We start from the raw sequence: 16,989 nt of genomic DNA, 5'->3' as shown, positions 1-16,989 counted from the left end.
CGAAGAGATGACGGTACAGACTGAGACCGAGTCTTCAAATGACGCCGGGGCGACTTGGCAGGAGAACGAAGGCGAGTCCTCTGGCGCTTTGTCTGAGCCGCTTGCTTTCATGCCTTCGGGCTGAACAGCGACCGACGTGCAGACTTGGGAGTTGAAGGAGTGGCAAGTGGCGCATCACCGAGACCAACAGCTGCCATAGACGTACTGGCCTTGTTCGTCGGGATGGGGGCCTTATCCTTGTCAGAATCGTCCGACTCGTCGTCCGACTCCTTGCCACCTGGTCGAAGACGCTTGTGGTGCTTCCCATGAGCCGTTTGATGAGCAGCGTGCGCCAAAGCTGCAGGAAGAGCTTGAGGGTCATTCGAAGACGCGGCAGCAGACTGTATGCGCTGCAAGGCAACCAACGTCTCTTGGTCCAAGTCCAGAGCTTCTAGTTCCAGTTCACCCGCAGTGAGACCTGTCACAAGGGATTGCGAACGAACGTTAGCTGCTGAGCTCACGGTGGAAAAATAACATGTGGAACGTACCATCAACAGCTAGCCGCAGGACCCCCGGATTCATCCCAGCCAGACTCACGTGCACGGAGAGTACGGTTTACTTGGAGGAGGCGGGTGTTGCGAGCTTGCTGATTCTCGAGGACCTTGAGCGTGTCGTTGTCGACGTACTTCCCCTTGGAGAGCTTAACCGGTAGGAAATGAAGCTGGCGAGTCTATTCGGTGTTCGCGCCAATCGAAGACTTGTACATTTCGCGTTCACGGGCCAGGCTCTTGTTCAAGGTGGCGATAAACGTGTCCCGCGCTTGGACCTCACAGTGCAGACGCTTCAAGTCCTCTGAATGTTGTTCCATGGCGGACTGAACACTCGCGAGCATGGCATCGTTCTTGACGTTGGACTCGCGGAGAATCGTGACGTTCTTGCGAAGAGTTTCGACTTCGGCGTTAGCAGCCTTCAGGTACGCCTCCGCGTTCTCCCGAGCCATGATTTCGGGTGCCACCGAACGTACGGCGGCAGCAGCCTCGGTCTGGACAGCCCTCAACTGACGCTCTAGGCTGATAATTCGGTCGGGCAATGCCGATAGCGCATCGGAAAGAGGCTGTACGACGGCGAGGACTTCGTCAAAACCCATGGCAGTCTCGAGGCGACGTTGAGTGTGGACGTCGCCGTGAAGAGGAGGCGTAACGTTGAGCTGCACTTGATGACGAGCCATCGCAGTCAAGTACGGAATAATCGATGGCATCATATGATCAACCGACGTTTTATCAAAAATCTGTAAAATCTCAAAAACTCAAGAATCAGCTGAAAATTTTAAATCGGAGCTATCTCACAGCACAATTTTGTTCTTAAAATGAGCACGAAATAAGATGCAACCCGAGTGATTTTGTCGTTGATTAATTAAAGGCACTCGTTGCATCCACCAACTATTTCGCCATAAAATGGACGAAATCTGAAAAACACATGTGAGCTTAGAGTTAGAAGATACCGGTATGACTGTCGGTATGAATCTCTACGAGTTGGTTTTTCCTACAATTGGTCCCCAGACCAACTATAAACCAATTTAAGTATATTACATAGGTGACGCATACATGTTTTTTTGTCAACAATGTCAAATAAGTTTTATTCGAACATAGGAAATGTGTCGGAATCCCCAACGTTATAGTGCAGACTGATACACGCAAAAGGAGAAGTAGGATTAGAAGAAGAAGGGTGGGGGCGGGCGCTTTAATATAGATTAAGCCGTTATTTATTAGAAAGTAGGCATTAAAAAGTAAAAAGAATCCATTTTTCTTTGTAGTTACTTAGAAGTATTCTTGATTTGCATCCCGAAGAGTACATAGCAGAAGATCTTGTAGCGAATTCTCTTCAGTTGATTACATGAATATTCGGAGGGGGATTCCACGATGCCTCTGCTGCAATTCGTTGCGTTGCGCTCATCAGACACTGGTCACTGAGCCATCCGTCGTCGCCAAATCTAGCAAGCTCGGCAAATTCCACGGACACTCCACCAGAATTATTAGACCCGCGTAGATTTAACTCTAAAACAGTTTCCACAATAGCATTTCTCTCTTCCTCATCATCAGGATTCTCAATCTTCACACTTTTAATCCATGATACCAGCGCCTTTGCTCCTCGAACAACGGATGCCATGGAATGCCATTGCTGCATATGAGCAATATCAGCTGCCCGAAACGTTCCCACCTTCAAAATCACCACGGCAACATCGTCATGGGAGACATCCCTCCCATTGTTTGCTTTCTTGCGGAGTATCACGTTTTCAATTGCAGAGATACACTTCTTAACCAGCGCAACTACAATTAACAGTTAATATATGTTAGTTTCAATTCACACAATAGTTGGTATCGAGTCGTTGGTAATTGGTGCAGGATTGGTATTTGGTACACGGAGTCCAATTATATCCCAACTGCTTACCAATTATACCAATTTTGAACCAATTATACCAACTCAAGCACAAGATAGCAAACTTACCAGGCAGAATACCACGGACTTTAGTTTCACATGCGTCACTTGACAAATCGGTGAGCAGCTTCGCCTTGGGACGCTTGAAAAGCGCATCTGCATGCATAAGTTGAAGACCACTAAACACGTCTTCAATCTCAGACAGAGTAATTGCCTCGTGCAGCGCAAGCTCGGCAAACTTGGCGAGCGTCACATCCCCGATTGTTGTTAGGCGGCCGGCAAGTTCATGGCTCTCTTTGTACTCTTTCTTCCGTTTAGATTTCTTTACCGCCTGCTGCAACCGTGGCCGTCCAGACGGACGACTAGCTTCGTTCAAGTGAACCGCGGACAGAGGTAACTCTGCCACGTTCTCGTTCGTAGTCGGCGCGTGTTTCCCCTTGTCAGATACTCCATTGTCGTTGGTCACACTCTCCATATCGAGACGGCGTCTAGTTGTACTCACTTCTACAGAACCGTCATTAATCATGTGGCTTTCTCCACAATTATCATCCGCACCAACCGGTACGGGGTTCCCATTATCTCTAGCGTTCCGCTCGAGGCACTCAAGATGCGAAAGCCATCGACTATAGTCTGTCGTCCCTTTGTCAGCAACGACTTCGGCGATCCGTTGGCAGACGGTAAATGCGTTCTTGTACTTGGCATTGTGTGAAATCACTTTTGATGACTTCACCCCAGGCACGTCTGCAATCGCAAAGCTAGACACCTCCACTGGGCGCAGGTCAGCATCCTCAGCTTCTTCAAGCAAGCACCATCGTGGCGGGATATTTTCGCAGGTAATAGCCGTAGATTTTGACTGCTGAAGCCGCAGAAATATAATATGGCGACACGGTAACATTTGAGTCTGGTTGAAGACGCAACTGCACGTGTTTGTATCCACGTTCACCTGCAGAATTTGAATTTCCAGAATAAAGTGAGGCAAATTAAAAATAAATAAATCAATAAACAACATACCGCGTAGTCTTGCTGAGTTACTTTGCTTCTGAGAGTTTGAAACGTTGACGTCAGTCCATCTGCTACCACTGCATCTGCTACCACTGTGTATTCTGCCTTTTGACAAGCCTTGTACTGCTCCTCCACGAGATTACAGGCATGGTGCGTGGCTATACGAGCTAACATCTTCATTTCTCGGTCGTAGCCATGATTTACACGATGACCGATCCGTGTAGTCTTGATCTTGTAAGAGTCTTCAGCTGCCTGCTGTAAAAATAGAAGTGTTTCAATACATTCATCCATTGGCATGTGTCTCGACAATACGTCCTTGGCAGCACCCCAGCTAGCCTCAAGCCTATTGTTGGTGTTATTATCGAGATGTGGCAGCTCACCTCGACGGAATGTACACCATCGATCTTTGCACGAAAGCCAGTTGGTCTCCAAATACTCCACAAATGCCAACTTCCCACGACATAACTCCTTCAGAGCATTCAGGTAGTGATCAAATAGCTCCTCAGTTGTAGCTCGAACCATAATCGTAATAAAGTTCTTGAGGTGAAGCTTTTCGAAGTCCGTAAAACCGTACTCACGTTTACTGATTTCTCGCTTGAGATAATCAATCACATGAAAGTGACACAGGATAATAGAAGCCTCAGGAAATTCAGCCTCGAGTGTGGATAGCTCGGTAAAATCCTTGTCAATAACTATGACTTGGATTTCCTTCCAGCATTCGTTGTAGATCTTGAGCGCCGAAATTGCGTTTTTCATGTTCTGTTCAGTTTCACCATTAATCAGTGATTGCTGCGCAAACGCTCCGCACCCGAATTTGCCCGTCACCATGAAGCTAAAAAGCCGATACCTAGAAAGGAATAGTTGAGAATGGTTAGAAAGATATGATAATATAAGCTAAATAAACATGATTGGTAAGTAATTGGTATAGTAGTTGGTATAGTAATTGGTAGCGAAACTGGGTATCCAATTATTTCCCAATTATACCAACTATACCAACAGAGTCACCAACCAAACCAATTACGTCATTCTGCTCACCTGTTGATGTTCGTGCCATGAGTAGCATCAATGCAGACCACCTCAGGGAACAGACGCGCCATGCGCCTCATATGACTCGTCTGGAAGGCAATACAGCTTGTTAACTGAGAGTCCGTGTCGGTACACCCTCACCACGTTACCGGGACCCTCGCTGAAGTCCTGTAGTAGCTCCGTAACGCGAACGTTGGCGTCAGGCGAGGTGTAGGACTCACGTCTCATCTCCGCGATCATGTTGTTTACATCTTGCGTTTGAATCGGCTTTCCAGATACATCTTTCAGGTATCGGAGGATTTTTTTTCTCTTGGCTCCACCTTCATAAAAACAAACATAGTGATACGTAAATAATAAAACAATTTCCTGATTGCTTGCGGCGTACCTTGCCACATTGTCCGAACGACACTTCGAGTAGCAGGTGATGTGATCTTCCGCGTCTCTGCGTATGTGTTGAACACGTTCTGGCCGATGGCGTGGTTGTGTGTGAATCGTGCAGCTTCACGCGCACGCGAAAAGAACCATCCTCGTCGACGAACAACAATGCATTCAGCTTCGCAGGACACTGAATTCGACGTGCTGTGTGATTCGTACGCTTCCCCTGCCCTTTAGGCTTGAATTGACCTCCATGAGTGCATGTCCATCCCTTCGTGTAGTACAGAAGTGCTTCATCCCATAACTTTGGCTGCGTTCCACGAGCCTCCGCTTGCCGAGCACGAGCTCGATTGCGATCTCTAATTGAGTTGCTCGTCCGCAGTTTGTAGACTTGGAATGTATCGCGCTGGTAGCTGGGAACAAAACAAAATTATTCAAAATTGATAAATAAAATTAATTGCAAATAATTGTACATACCCGCTGAATGCCGCCTCCATATCATCCCACGAGTCAAATACCCCAGCGAAGGGCTCACACATCACACGAACTTCGGCTTGATCAGCGTCGTCTGGATCGCGGGAGTTTCCGTCAACTGGCGGGATGGCATCAGCGTCGGTGACGCTCCTCTTCGTCTTTTTTGCTGGCCGATGCGTGCTGGCCCCTGGTGACTTTACGCCGCTGCCCCCCGATGTTATCTCGTCCCTTCCCTCAGCAAGCTTCTTGTCATGCACCGTGTCTACCTCGCTGCTGCGCTCGCCTCCTGGCGTTGGCGCGCGCTTGACCTTCTTCGCTTCCTCCATTTAAGCGAACGGGGGATAAGAAATGAGCGGACAGGAACGGTTTGAAATGTCAAAACTTTAAAAATCGAAAAAAATCAATTGTGTGGTTAGGGTAAAGTCGGTATTTCAGATTGTACTTTTTCTACAAAAATAGTTGGTGGATCTAGGCACTTCCTTAATTAAAAGGACAAAAAATGTGTCTGATATGACAGTTGAGACACTTTGTTTAAAATTAAAATTATATTTTATTAAGTCATTCCAGACACCTAACGGCACAGCAGCTCATGCAACAACGTGTAGGTTTAGCGAAGAATTGCTAGTATGGTTGTAGAGAGCAAATTCAGGGATACATTTTTATATATCACCACGGGAGCATCTACCAAAACTGAGGCCAAGCAAGGTCATCAACTTTTGGTCCTCATTTTTGTCCAAAAATTTTTCTTGTTGGGGTTAAACCTTGTTGGCACCTTGGGTGTTGAAGCGAGTGCTATGACTCGCAATCAAAAGTAGCTGGAACCTCGGCGGCAAATTGTGTTGTTGCACCGTGTCCCCAGAATTAGGCAGAACATGAGCAGGAACTTATGGACGTTGAGATGTGCATTTCGTGCCGATTGCAGACGAGGTTTAAACACCGAACCACCTTCTCACAACTCGTACGTTGGCCACGAGAAAATATAAAAAATCAACAACAAGTAACGTAATAATCTACACGGAAGTGCTGCCAGTCCACAACAGGCACACAGAGACGAGACCTTCCTCTGGCGCACGAAGCTACTCGTGTAGCTATTGTGGTCGCATTACATGTACATGTGTACCTATTAATAGAAGTCGGTTTGTGGTCATCAATCCGTATTTTTGCACAAAATTTATGTTCCGCATCGGATCGTGCCACAGGACAACAGAAGCAGGGTACGACATCAAGCGATGCCCTAGCGCTTTCGTGGCGTCGGGCATCGGATGATGTGCCGCCAATTCTCGCGATATACTCTTACAGTTCAGTGTTACTGTACCAGTACCGGTACCAAGAAGCTGCCACTATAATACAGTACGGATAGGTTCATCTTCGCATCACTTGCAAGGTTATTATTAAGGATGATATGATGATCCGACGTGACTTCAATTTTTTCTGCCTCTACGGATTTAGTTGGTTTCGCGCTGCAGGGAGCAACAACATGTATTATTAAGCTCTGCTGTCCGTCCGCTATGTTCGTGTATACGTTCGACGACTCCAAAGATGCGGTCTTGCAACCTCGTCTCTCGCCTTAGAGCGCCGTGCCTCAGTACATTTCGAATTAAAAAAGAACCTCGCAGCGAATCCATAGATTTGAAAACTCCAGCTCTCAAAGCAAATTCACGAACTGTTGGTAGTGTTGTCGGTCAACGAGATCACGGGGGCAACGGTAACTTTAGCGAATAGACAGACGACCGATTGCCAGCCGCTCGTACATGCATTGCAAATAGCAATTTGCAATCGGTCTCACACCGTGCAGTTTGGCTTCAATTTCAACGTGACTCTGTTGCCTGACTCATTCGATTTGAGCCGAGCAAAGCCGAGCTCACCGAGCACAAATTCGTGGCTGGCCGCCGAGTTCATGTTCAAATCGCCGGAGTTCTGGCTTGTTTACGCCTGACGCGATTGAGCTAAAGGTCTCCGATCGGGCAAGAACCAGCGCAAGCCGCAGTTGCCAGCTGGGACAGCTTCGTACTGAGTCCGTGAGGCTGTCCGAGCCAACTTATGATAACGCAGTAGACTAGCCCTCCCTGCTCTCACAACCAAATTCTCGCTCCTACCGTCACATTCGATTGAGAGAGCGATGATGGCAAGCCGTAGAAACCTCGAACACGTCCCCGCGCCGTTCAGCGATGCTGTGATCGGAAATGTCCTCACACGCTCCGCAACCTCTGGGTATCGATTCTTGAATTCAAACAGCAACAGCTACAATCCGAGCATACCTTCGCAGCAGCGCCCGATCCAATTTACTCCCTCTTCCACATTTCGACTACCCCCATTACGAAAATTGTCACCGCTGGCAGGTTCAGAGACTAGTCCAGCAGAGCAGACCGAACTCAGACCGATGACCAGTAGAATTCAAGGTGACGCCATCCCGACTCCTTTGGTGAGAAGTTTCCCTTTAAACTGCAGCGCTCAGACAGCCTCGCCATACTCGCAGCCTTCTAGCAGCTTTCAGCCTGCAGATTCACCTGCACGGTCCGTCTCAGCCGCAGTCGCCACCCTGTCAATCAACAATCTGTTGAACTCGACGCCCAAACAGAAGAAGAAGCGCCGAGTGAGCGTCAAATCGGAAGCGTGTCGAGAACAGTGTCGAACCAACCAGGCTCGGTATCGTCAGAAGCAGCGCGAATACGTGTCAAAACTCGAGTCCAATGTAGCACAGCTACGCGACGAGATCCCGATGCTAGAAGTGCAGCGACGACGTCTTCGCTACGACTCGCAGCAACGTGTTTGGGACGTTGTGGTCGAATATTTCCAGCTCTTCCGTCACGGAGTTGGCGACGCGTTTAACCAGGGATCTGCCAACTCGACCGACGTCCTGCGAGCATCGGAAGCTCAGCAGCAATTGATGTTCTTACGGTCTACAATGGCTCCAGACGTCGAGTTTGGTAATGTGAGTGGCGTCGAGATTCTCATGGAACATTGGCGGCGATTGTCTGAGTACCACGAGGATCTACACTTGCACCTTGCACACATGGATAAGGTCACTGAGAGTATCGTCACTGCTACGGCTACACTGAGCGTTACTATCACGAAAACTACGCTAGAATGCGTCTTCCCACGCCTCATGAGCTCCGAGAACGTAGACGATTTATCTCTAGCAGTGAAGCTTCTAGGCCACAAACTCGAGTACCCGTGCTCTGTACTATTCGTCTGGGATGAAGAGACGAGTCTCGTGGTGCGCATGGAGACCGACATCGACATGGCAACGCCTCTCCTCGGACTTCTAGGCAATCTCTACGACGTTTCCCGCGTATTAGAGGGGGCGGTCATGGCTCCAAGTAGCTACCTCAACGAGAGGCATCCAACAGCATGATACATACATTTAGATCGATAGCGATGTACTTCAAGTACCTATTAGCCTCTAAGTACACATGGTTTAGCCTTGATCATCTCACACACCGCACATGCGCCATCTGTACAAGCTTCAATCTCTCTTGTCTCCATGTTTCTACTGCAGCTATTGTACTGTAGACTCATAGGTACATCATGGTGAATTATGCCACACTGGTCGAGGTTTCTCGAGCGTCAACATCCAACCGGGTGGTGCATATCCACACGACTTGAGCTGGCGTCAGAGAGAAGACCCCACACGCCTCTAAGATGGTCGTAAGCTGCTCCACTGGAGCCTCCAAGCCGCCATCTGCGGTCTCATCCTCAAGAGCTCTAAAAACATCAAGTAATCGAGACGCAGGCATCTCCAAGAGGTGGCAGACCTCGCGTGTAAGACGGAAGTACGACCGAGGCAGCGTCTTCGATGAGCCTGCCGAGAAGACTGCTACGAGTGCCTTGATGTCTTGAGCGAATTGGCGCTCCCCAGCACAGCTCAATCGAGAGGATTCCTCCGTCACCACAGCCTGTGGCACAGGGTTGTAAAATGCATCAAAGAGAGCGTCGTCGAGAGCCGATGCCAAAGGTTTCCAAAGAGCGGGCCAGTATTCGGACACCAAAAGTTTACGCGCGCACAACAGGACGTTGCTGACCGACGTGTAACAGCTCGCCAACTCACAAGAAACTCCGCGCATGATCTGCACTTGGTTTTCGTCTGCATCGTCATCGTACGTCTCCGTCCAGAAGGGGCTGCAAAACAAGGACACGGACACATGGCAGTGCCATGGGCACAGATGAGTCAGGAGCGGGTTCAAAAGGTAAAAAAAAAGATAAAGAGACTGAAGGGAGTTGAGATATCCACGCACCTCGAGCGATAAGTCTCCACGTCACGTTCCACTGCACGCACCAACGTGTTCGTGCCTCCTTCAAGCAACGTCGAAGCCAGCGCCTTGAGCTCCGCAATCTGCCGCTCGAATAGCGTGTGCGAGAAGACAAGTGTCTCAGGATCGTCTTGATCTTCCGCCGACTTGTTGTCGTTGTTGTTCGCTTCAGCAGCCGGAGGAGCACTTTCCACTGCTGGGACTGGAGGAGAAACTGGAGGCTCAGCCTTCTCGTCGGTCTCTGCACGGCGGAAAAGGCTCTTAACGGTCTTGGATCCCACCGAATATGCAGCGGTGAGTGCGGCCGTAGGTCCAATCATGGCTCCTGGTCCAGCCAGCGCTCGTCGAACTGCCGTCGCTTCTTCTGTAGCCAGCACAGCAGCAGATGCACGCGCAAGTACCTGCTTCGAGTACGCCACGTGCATTCGCAACACCTGAGCCCTCGTCGTCTCCGAGCGCGCAACCTTCCGCGACAGCTCGAGAAAAACGCTACTCTGCTCCCAAGCAGCCAGTGTCTGAGCTACATGTTGCAGCGCATTCACCACCACGAACAGCTCTCCCCATGAGCTCTGCATATTCTTGGACAACGCACTGATCAGCTGGCGTCCACGAGCATCACACACCTGGCCAAAGCGATGCAGAAGCGGTAGATGCACTTGCATGACGTACAGATATCTGTGCTCCTCCGTCTCCATGAGCATGAATCGCTGCGAGAGGAAGTCCAGGAGGGCGACAAACCGGAGAGTAACCGGAGGGGCCAGGTCCTGCTCCGAGGTAGTAGAACCATCGCGACGTTCGTACACGTCGTCGTCCAACTGCCACACTGAGTCTTGCTGCTTTCTGTCACCCGAACATTCCGTCTCAAGGGTCAACGACAACACGCGGTGCGCGTACTCTACGTCCGCGCTGGTCCAGGCGAACAATACGTCACTACTTGATGTGAACACATCGATAACACGCGGATAGCCACGGCGGTCGGTATTGGCCCAAGACCCGTAGCCGATGTCCTCGTCAATATTCTGTTCAAAGAGAAGAACTTCGTCCAGAGTATGACACAAGAGAGGCGGGTGCTGAGGAGAAGCCACAGTTAGTTCCACAACTAACAAGGTTCTGGCCACCGTGAAACACAACGCACCGCTAACAACGTGGGCAGATCCCGTGTCAGTTTACGACAAGCAGCTTCCACGAGTCCACGCAGTACGAGGATCTGTGCGTCCCAGCAATGGATTTCTTCTCGGTGGCGATGCAGCTCCGGGGTAAGAGCATGGGCCAGGAGCCGCGTGTGTGCGTTGGTCTGCTCGTGTACGTGGCTCAGATACCATTCAGGCTTGGCTAGACGATTCGTCGCGCTCTCAGGTCGCTCGAAGTGGTAACGGAAGCGCAGGAGCAGAGGGTCCAGCACACAATCCATCGCCCATAGAGCCGTCGTCGCCGCTAGAGACCGAGGTTGTTGACTAAGTTGTAACGTCAACAAGTACGCGAAGGCCTTCGACACGTCGTGAAGCTCCGTCTCCTGCGATGAAATAGAAGCATCATAAACCCGTTAGAACCCTCGCCTTTCGTCTGCTCTTTTCCCCACTAATTTCCACACCTTTTTAGCGAAGTCCTGCTGCGTTTTCAAAGGTTCTGGCCACCCGATCTTCTCCAGTGCCAACTGAAGTTTCTCCACTGCAAATTGACGGAGATCCACCGATAGATCCTCCACGCGACGAGCTGCTTCTCGTTTAATGACGGAAAACTCGTCGGGAATAGAAGCAGCAAAAGTAGCAAAAGTCTTGAACGCCTCAAGTGCGTCAGGTGTGGCTTGGACGGCCTGCGTCTTGGCTTCATGACTCAGCTTCTCAACCTGCACGGCCGCTTCAAGATACTTGGCTCGACTGTGAAGCGTCTGCAGCTTGGTGAGCCCTGGTCGAACGATTCTCTCTAGCTGTAGGAAATGCTGCTCTGCAAGAGTGAGTTGTGGTTGTAGTGACTTAAGTTCAGTGTGCACCGCTAAAACTTCGTCATGCTCTTCGATTGTGTTAATACGGTCTGGTGCCTCGACCAGATCCAGTGCTGTTCCCAGCTCCGCCAGCTCCTCCTGTGTACGCAAACGCAGGGCCTCGAGTTCGGAGGAGACTACAGTCCAGTCCACATCCTGCAACTCTTGGTCCGACGCATCCGAGTGAACGGCGGCCAGCAACGTCGCGCTCAGCGTTGAGAGCGGAGATGCAGGTAGCATTTCTTAGCGACGTGATAGTTAGAAAACTCAGATTTGCGAGGAGGCTAAAATTTAGACTCTAAAACAGTTTCAGATTACTTATCGTCAATTTGATGTACAAGACTATGGCAGCTTATGTCATTCCGACGGAGACCAAGTAACTCCGACAGAATGAATGCGACTTATTGGACTGCGACAAATTCCAGGGCGTACTAGTCTTAGAATAGCATGATGCCGCAAGTTTCGGTGCCACGTTTTGAACCTTGTGGTCGGTAGTTTCGCAGACTCGCGCTCGACTGGGGATGGGACCGAGTTGGCATTGACTTGTACTCGGTCGATGTTCCGGTCGATGTCTTCACATGATGTCCTCTCCACGTGCAGAGGAGACGACGACCATCGACGAGAACGAGTCGGATCAAATGCTTGACGATGACACGGGGAGAAGCGGAGACCCGGACGAGACGGCGTCAGGGGCATCCATGCCCTTTAATCGCTTGGTGACAACGTCTGCAGTGGCTGCAGCTCTCGCCGAAGTGCAAGGAACGGAAGCACAGAGTGAACGCAGCAAAAGGGGGCGACTCGACCGACGGCATTCAGGGGGATTGGAGCCACTAATGGAATCTGATAAGCACAGCACAGACCCAGCTCTCGATGTACAGCTTCCTAATAATGGCCATCGCATGAGCGCTCCTAGTATCGACCCCGTCTCAGCGATCAAGCCAACGAGACAAGACAATGTATCACCTCGAACTCACTTTAAACGAGCTACGAGCACACACCTTGCAGGTATGCGGGAGCGACTCAAATCTGCAGAGACCAATGGGACAACTACAGTAACTATTAAACGATCTCCAAGTGCCGCAGCTATGCCGGCATTTAAGCGAATGCCTAGTTCCGGTACGACTCCTTCGTTCCGAGCAGTGGCCAAAGCCGTGGCCGTGAGCGGGAACGCGACGACTGCGATGAAAGACCAAGGTCAGAACTATGAACAGATGATGGCGCGCTTTCAATTGCGGCGGCTCGAATTTACAGGCTCTGGTCGAAATCTCGACAATGAGGCCAAAGTACCCCACCGACGCAGTACAGCGTACATGGCTCCAGTGGATTCCGAAATGAGCCAGCCGCGACTTGATGACATTATAAACTCAACGCACCGACATAGCGAGGGCGAGCACATGGATAACACAATCGGTCGTGAAGGAGACCGACATATTTTAGCCTCATCCCAGTCTCGGGTCGATTCTCAAGCGGAGGAGAGCCCTCGTCGTCCTGGAGCACCTTCTTTCCACTCGAATAACCCCATAAGTATTGCTGCGCCTCCTGCAACTGCATCGATTGTTCCAGTTGATGACCTTGGAGCGACGAACGGAGCTCTGGGAGGGCCAAAGCGCTCCATCGCATCCGCTGTCAAGATTCCGCATTCTCCAGCTCTTGAACCAGACCAAGTTCGTATTTCCAAGCACCAAGAGAAAACTGAACCAAGTCAATGGCAACAACGACATTCTCCAGCGGCGAGAAAAGAATCTGGTGGGGTTCTTAATCGAGATCTATCCAGTTTTCAGAAGCTTAACTCACGCGGAGGAAGTCGTCCACGTCCGCTTCCACGTTTAAAAAAGAGGACAAGAAGTGTACTGTCGAGGTTACGCACGCCCCTGTCCCCCTATTCGAGGACTGCTCGTGTGCGCAGCTTTATCCTGCTGATAGCCTTCTGTGTGCACACGCTGGGGTTTCCGTACGAAGAAGCTTTCCATAACGGTGGGCGCGCGTGGTTCATTTCCGTCGACTCCTTGACTGAAATGGTATTTTATGCCGAGTTTTTACTGGCATTCAACACGAGTTATGTCAACAAACGTGGAGTTCTCGTGGTTTCCAGACGACATATCGCGCGGAATTTCCTCGCTGGAGCGTGCGTCTTCCAGTTCGTGGCTGCATTTCCGTTTCGAACTACTATGAAAGGTGGGGGTGAAAATTCTACACAAACTGAAATAGGCAAAGACGCGTTCGGTCGCTTTTCGCATACGCTTCTAGACATTGTCATCCGCTCTCACCGTGTCGTACATATCTTACGTCTTTTTCGTGAGATTGGGCAGGCCCGCGGCGCTCGAATCGAAAAGTCCGTGTGGGGGTGGCTTCTCTACTCGCGGTATTCCCATTTGTTAAAAATTGTCTGGATTGTGGGCGCTGTGATGCTAATTGCGCACTGTGTCGCCTGCTGCTGGAGACTTTTACTCCTTGACGCTGTCCACGTGAACCCTGCTTCAATTGCAGATAGAACCTGTGGTGTTCCGATTGACTCGAATACAGAACTCGAGGTGTATACCGAGTGTTTCTACGTCGCCATGCAGCTACTACAGGGTCAAAGCCTCACCACGCACTCCGCTCGGGAAGATATTTTTGCGTCTGGTGTAAATCTATTGGGATCTATCGTACTGGCTGTGATCTTCGGTCATGTGGCAATGCTAGTGGCAAACTTCAACGCGAACTCCACGGCCTACCAACGTAAAATGGAGTCCGTGTTTGCAGGTATGACCAAGATGCAGCTACCCGCACCTTTGAGAGAACGAATACACCAATATTACGCGCATTTATGGCGTGAATACGAAGCTTTAGATGGTGCACCATTGGAGCGTTTTGCTAAAGAACTTTCTCATAACCTTACGCTCGAAGTTGTACTCTTCAAATACATGGAGTTAGCCATGCACGTTCCGTTCTGGGAGAGCTGTTCGCCCGATTTCCAGAAAACTCTGGTGCTGAGTCTTGACACTCGCGTGTATCTCCCCGATGATTTTATTGTGCGTCGTGGAGAAGTTGGAGACGAGTTTTACATGATCAATCGAGGGATGTGCGAGTTGGTGGGGAGTAATGACACTCAGGAACACGCAACGGGGCCACTAGCTCGGCGAAGCTCGCAGCTTGGGGATCACGGTGATACTTCGACACTATACACAACGTCTCTTGATGGCACAGCTTATCCGGATCGTGACGACCAAGGCGCTCGAGCTGTGTCTCGAAATTCGCGTGTAAATCCTGAAGGTCGTAACCCTACAATTAAGACTTTAACGCGTGGTCAAGCGTTCGGTGAGATGGCGCTACTGATGAACTACCAGCGAACGGCCAATGTGCGTGCGATGACGTATGTCGAGATGTGTGTACTGAGTCGGACCGCCTTCCAAGCTGTCCTAACCAGGTACCTGGCTGATCGTAAGCATGTTATCTCCCAGATTCTAATCTCGTCGCTGGAAAACAACGAGCGGTTCGGTATTCCTTGTCATCTTACAGCCATGGTTCGCTCCATATTCGCTGATGAGGTGGACGGAGTGGCTAATGGTGAAAAACTCATCACCCCTCGACGCGCTGCTAAGCTGGTTGCGTGGGCAGTAAACCCAGACGTCGAGGATGATTCCATTAAATTTTCACTGAGTAATAAGCTCAAGGACCAGCTTGTTGTCATCCGCGATCAGGAGTTCGGGGCTACAACACTTATCGATGATGATACAACGGGTAAGACCTGTGGCAGCACACCCGCTCTACCTTCACCCAGATCGTGGGAAATTCGAAAGCGCGGCCGTGACGGCGAGAACCTGACGGAATGTGGCTGCACTTGCCACTGCTCTAGTCTTTCTGTGTCAAAGATCATAGCGAATTCGGAGCCTGAGGTGGATTCGCAAGTCGTGAAGCTCGAAAGTGCGCAAACGCAAGCGTTATCATTAATCCAAGAGCTCCAGCGCGGGATTCACGACATATTACATCATACTCGGCAACTACCCCAATTGAATGACGTCGATACCAGCTTGGACCCCGGTCAGAGCGCCCCGAACAGTGTCCCCGCCATTGTTCCGACAACCTCGACTGCTAGCACCAAGCCGATGATTACGATCCAGCAGAGACGGTCGAAATTCATTAGCTCTCGATCGACTTCAGCCCCCAATTTTGCAGATCTGGACTTGTCAACGAGGCTCGCTTCGGACGAGAGCGCAGAGACCGAACTAAGCTTAGAAGCTATTAAGTCGAAACCAACCGTCACTGCTCCCAGGCCGATTCAGCGAGCGATGACTGCGCGATGGCTAAAAAATACCGAAACCACGGAGAGCGGTGGAGAAGCAAGTGTAAGGGATGATAAATCCAAAACTGCAATCACTCCCACTAAACCGATTCAGCGAGCGGTGACAGCACGGTGGCTGAAAACATCTGAAAGCACCCACCCGTTGAGACTCCAGAACTCATTTACACCTTTGGTGCGACCCCGAGCTCCATCCGGTAGCAGCTCTCAACGGTTCATTCAAAGAGTGACACACCAGTTGGCAAGTTTGGCGACGTCTTCTAATTCGATGGTGCAAGCTTCGCCCACAAGATACGCCGACAAGCTTTTCGGAACGGCTCACTCGACTCGAGAGACTGCCCCGGGCACGACCGAAATGTCGTTTAGAGAAGACAGCAACATATCTGAGGCAAGGTTCTAAATCAGCAGTGAAATATTTTTCTATGGCTGAAGACCACATGAATTAAAATCCTGTAATTTGTTATTAATAACTATAATATAAAAAACGAGGGTCAAATGAGACAACGTCAAACAAAATGATACCTACGAACCATTTACTTAAAGTTGGCCAATTGATTTTCGCACTTAACCGAAATATTGACATTTATTGTAAACTTCCATCGAAAAAACTGTAAAACTACCCTTATTCAATTGCTTTTAACAAGAGCTTTTAAATAACACTTAAATCTCTAAAATTGAAAAATATATATGACCTCACAACCAGGGGCTAATGGTAACCAAATATCATATGATACTAGCGCTCTGGGCGCCCGCTCCGCGGACGCTAGGGCATGGTTGACTGGTGTAGAGAGGGTTGACCACTCCGCTGCGCTGCGGTGGGCTCAGAAACCCTTACTCAAAGCAAAACTCCATTTAGAATATAAAATATACTCTGCTCAAGTTATGTTGCGTTGCAACAAACGATGTACACAATATCCTTAGTGTTTACGTGTTCTACATCACCAATTGCCTGTCAGCCTACCTCTTGTATTATTTGAAGTCATTTTTGACAGCCTCACTTATAAGAGGTCCGCGTGACGACTGGCTGTTACAAATAGATACCCGCGTGATGGATGGCTATTGTTGAGCATCATGGTACAGGTAGACGTGACAGTAAACTATTGCGAAGATGAAGTCTTCGCCGTTACCACCGGGGCTATGAGTCATCTGCATGATGAACACTGTCTTTCCCTAAAATATTTTGTCTT

At 49.8% G+C, this 16,989-nt stretch overlaps 3 protein-coding genes across 3 annotated transcripts; 2 read left to right on the top strand and 1 right to left on the bottom strand.

The window, feature by feature from the left end:
• Nucleotides 1-7,411: 7,411 nt before the first annotated feature.
• PITG_15622 (bzip transcription factor) lies at nucleotides 7,412-8,647 on the top strand (the record flags this gene model as incomplete). Its single annotated transcript, XM_002897711.1, has 1 exon — nucleotides 7,412-8,647. One exon carries the CDS (start codon nucleotides 7,412-7,414, stop codon nucleotides 8,645-8,647), a length of 1,236 nt encoding a protein of 411 aa, XP_002897757.1.
• A 181-nt stretch (nucleotides 8,648-8,828) lies between these two features.
• On the bottom strand, nucleotides 8,829-11,763 carry PITG_15621 (uncharacterized protein; the record flags this gene model as incomplete). Its single annotated transcript, XM_002897710.1, has 8 exons — nucleotides 8,829-8,948; nucleotides 9,006-9,143; nucleotides 9,198-9,411; nucleotides 9,528-9,678; nucleotides 9,790-10,309; nucleotides 10,424-10,612; nucleotides 10,678-11,055; nucleotides 11,134-11,763. The coding sequence occupies 8 exons, from the start codon at nucleotides 11,761-11,763 to the stop codon at nucleotides 8,829-8,831; spliced, it is 2,340 nt and encodes a 779-aa protein (XP_002897756.1).
• Nucleotides 11,764-12,917: 1,154 nt separating this feature from the next.
• PITG_15620 (Voltage-gated Ion Channel (VIC) Superfamily) lies at nucleotides 12,918-16,202 on the top strand (the record flags this gene model as incomplete). The annotated part of the gene is made up of 6 exons (XM_002897709.1): nucleotides 12,918-13,148; nucleotides 13,252-13,274; nucleotides 13,328-15,243; nucleotides 15,382-15,521; nucleotides 15,606-15,748; nucleotides 15,854-16,202. 6 exons carry the CDS (start codon nucleotides 12,918-12,920, stop codon nucleotides 16,200-16,202), a joined length of 2,802 nt encoding a protein of 933 aa, XP_002897755.1.
• Nucleotides 16,203-16,989: the final 787 nt, after the last annotated feature.

This window comes from Phytophthora infestans, genomic scaffold (assembly GCF_000142945.1).
Source record: "Phytophthora infestans T30-4 supercont1.42 genomic scaffold, whole genome shotgun sequence".
In the NCBI taxonomy this organism is placed as follows: domain Eukaryota; phylum Oomycota; class Peronosporomycetes; order Peronosporales; family Peronosporaceae; genus Phytophthora; species Phytophthora infestans.
This window is presented reverse-complemented; position numbering and strand designations above follow the sequence as displayed.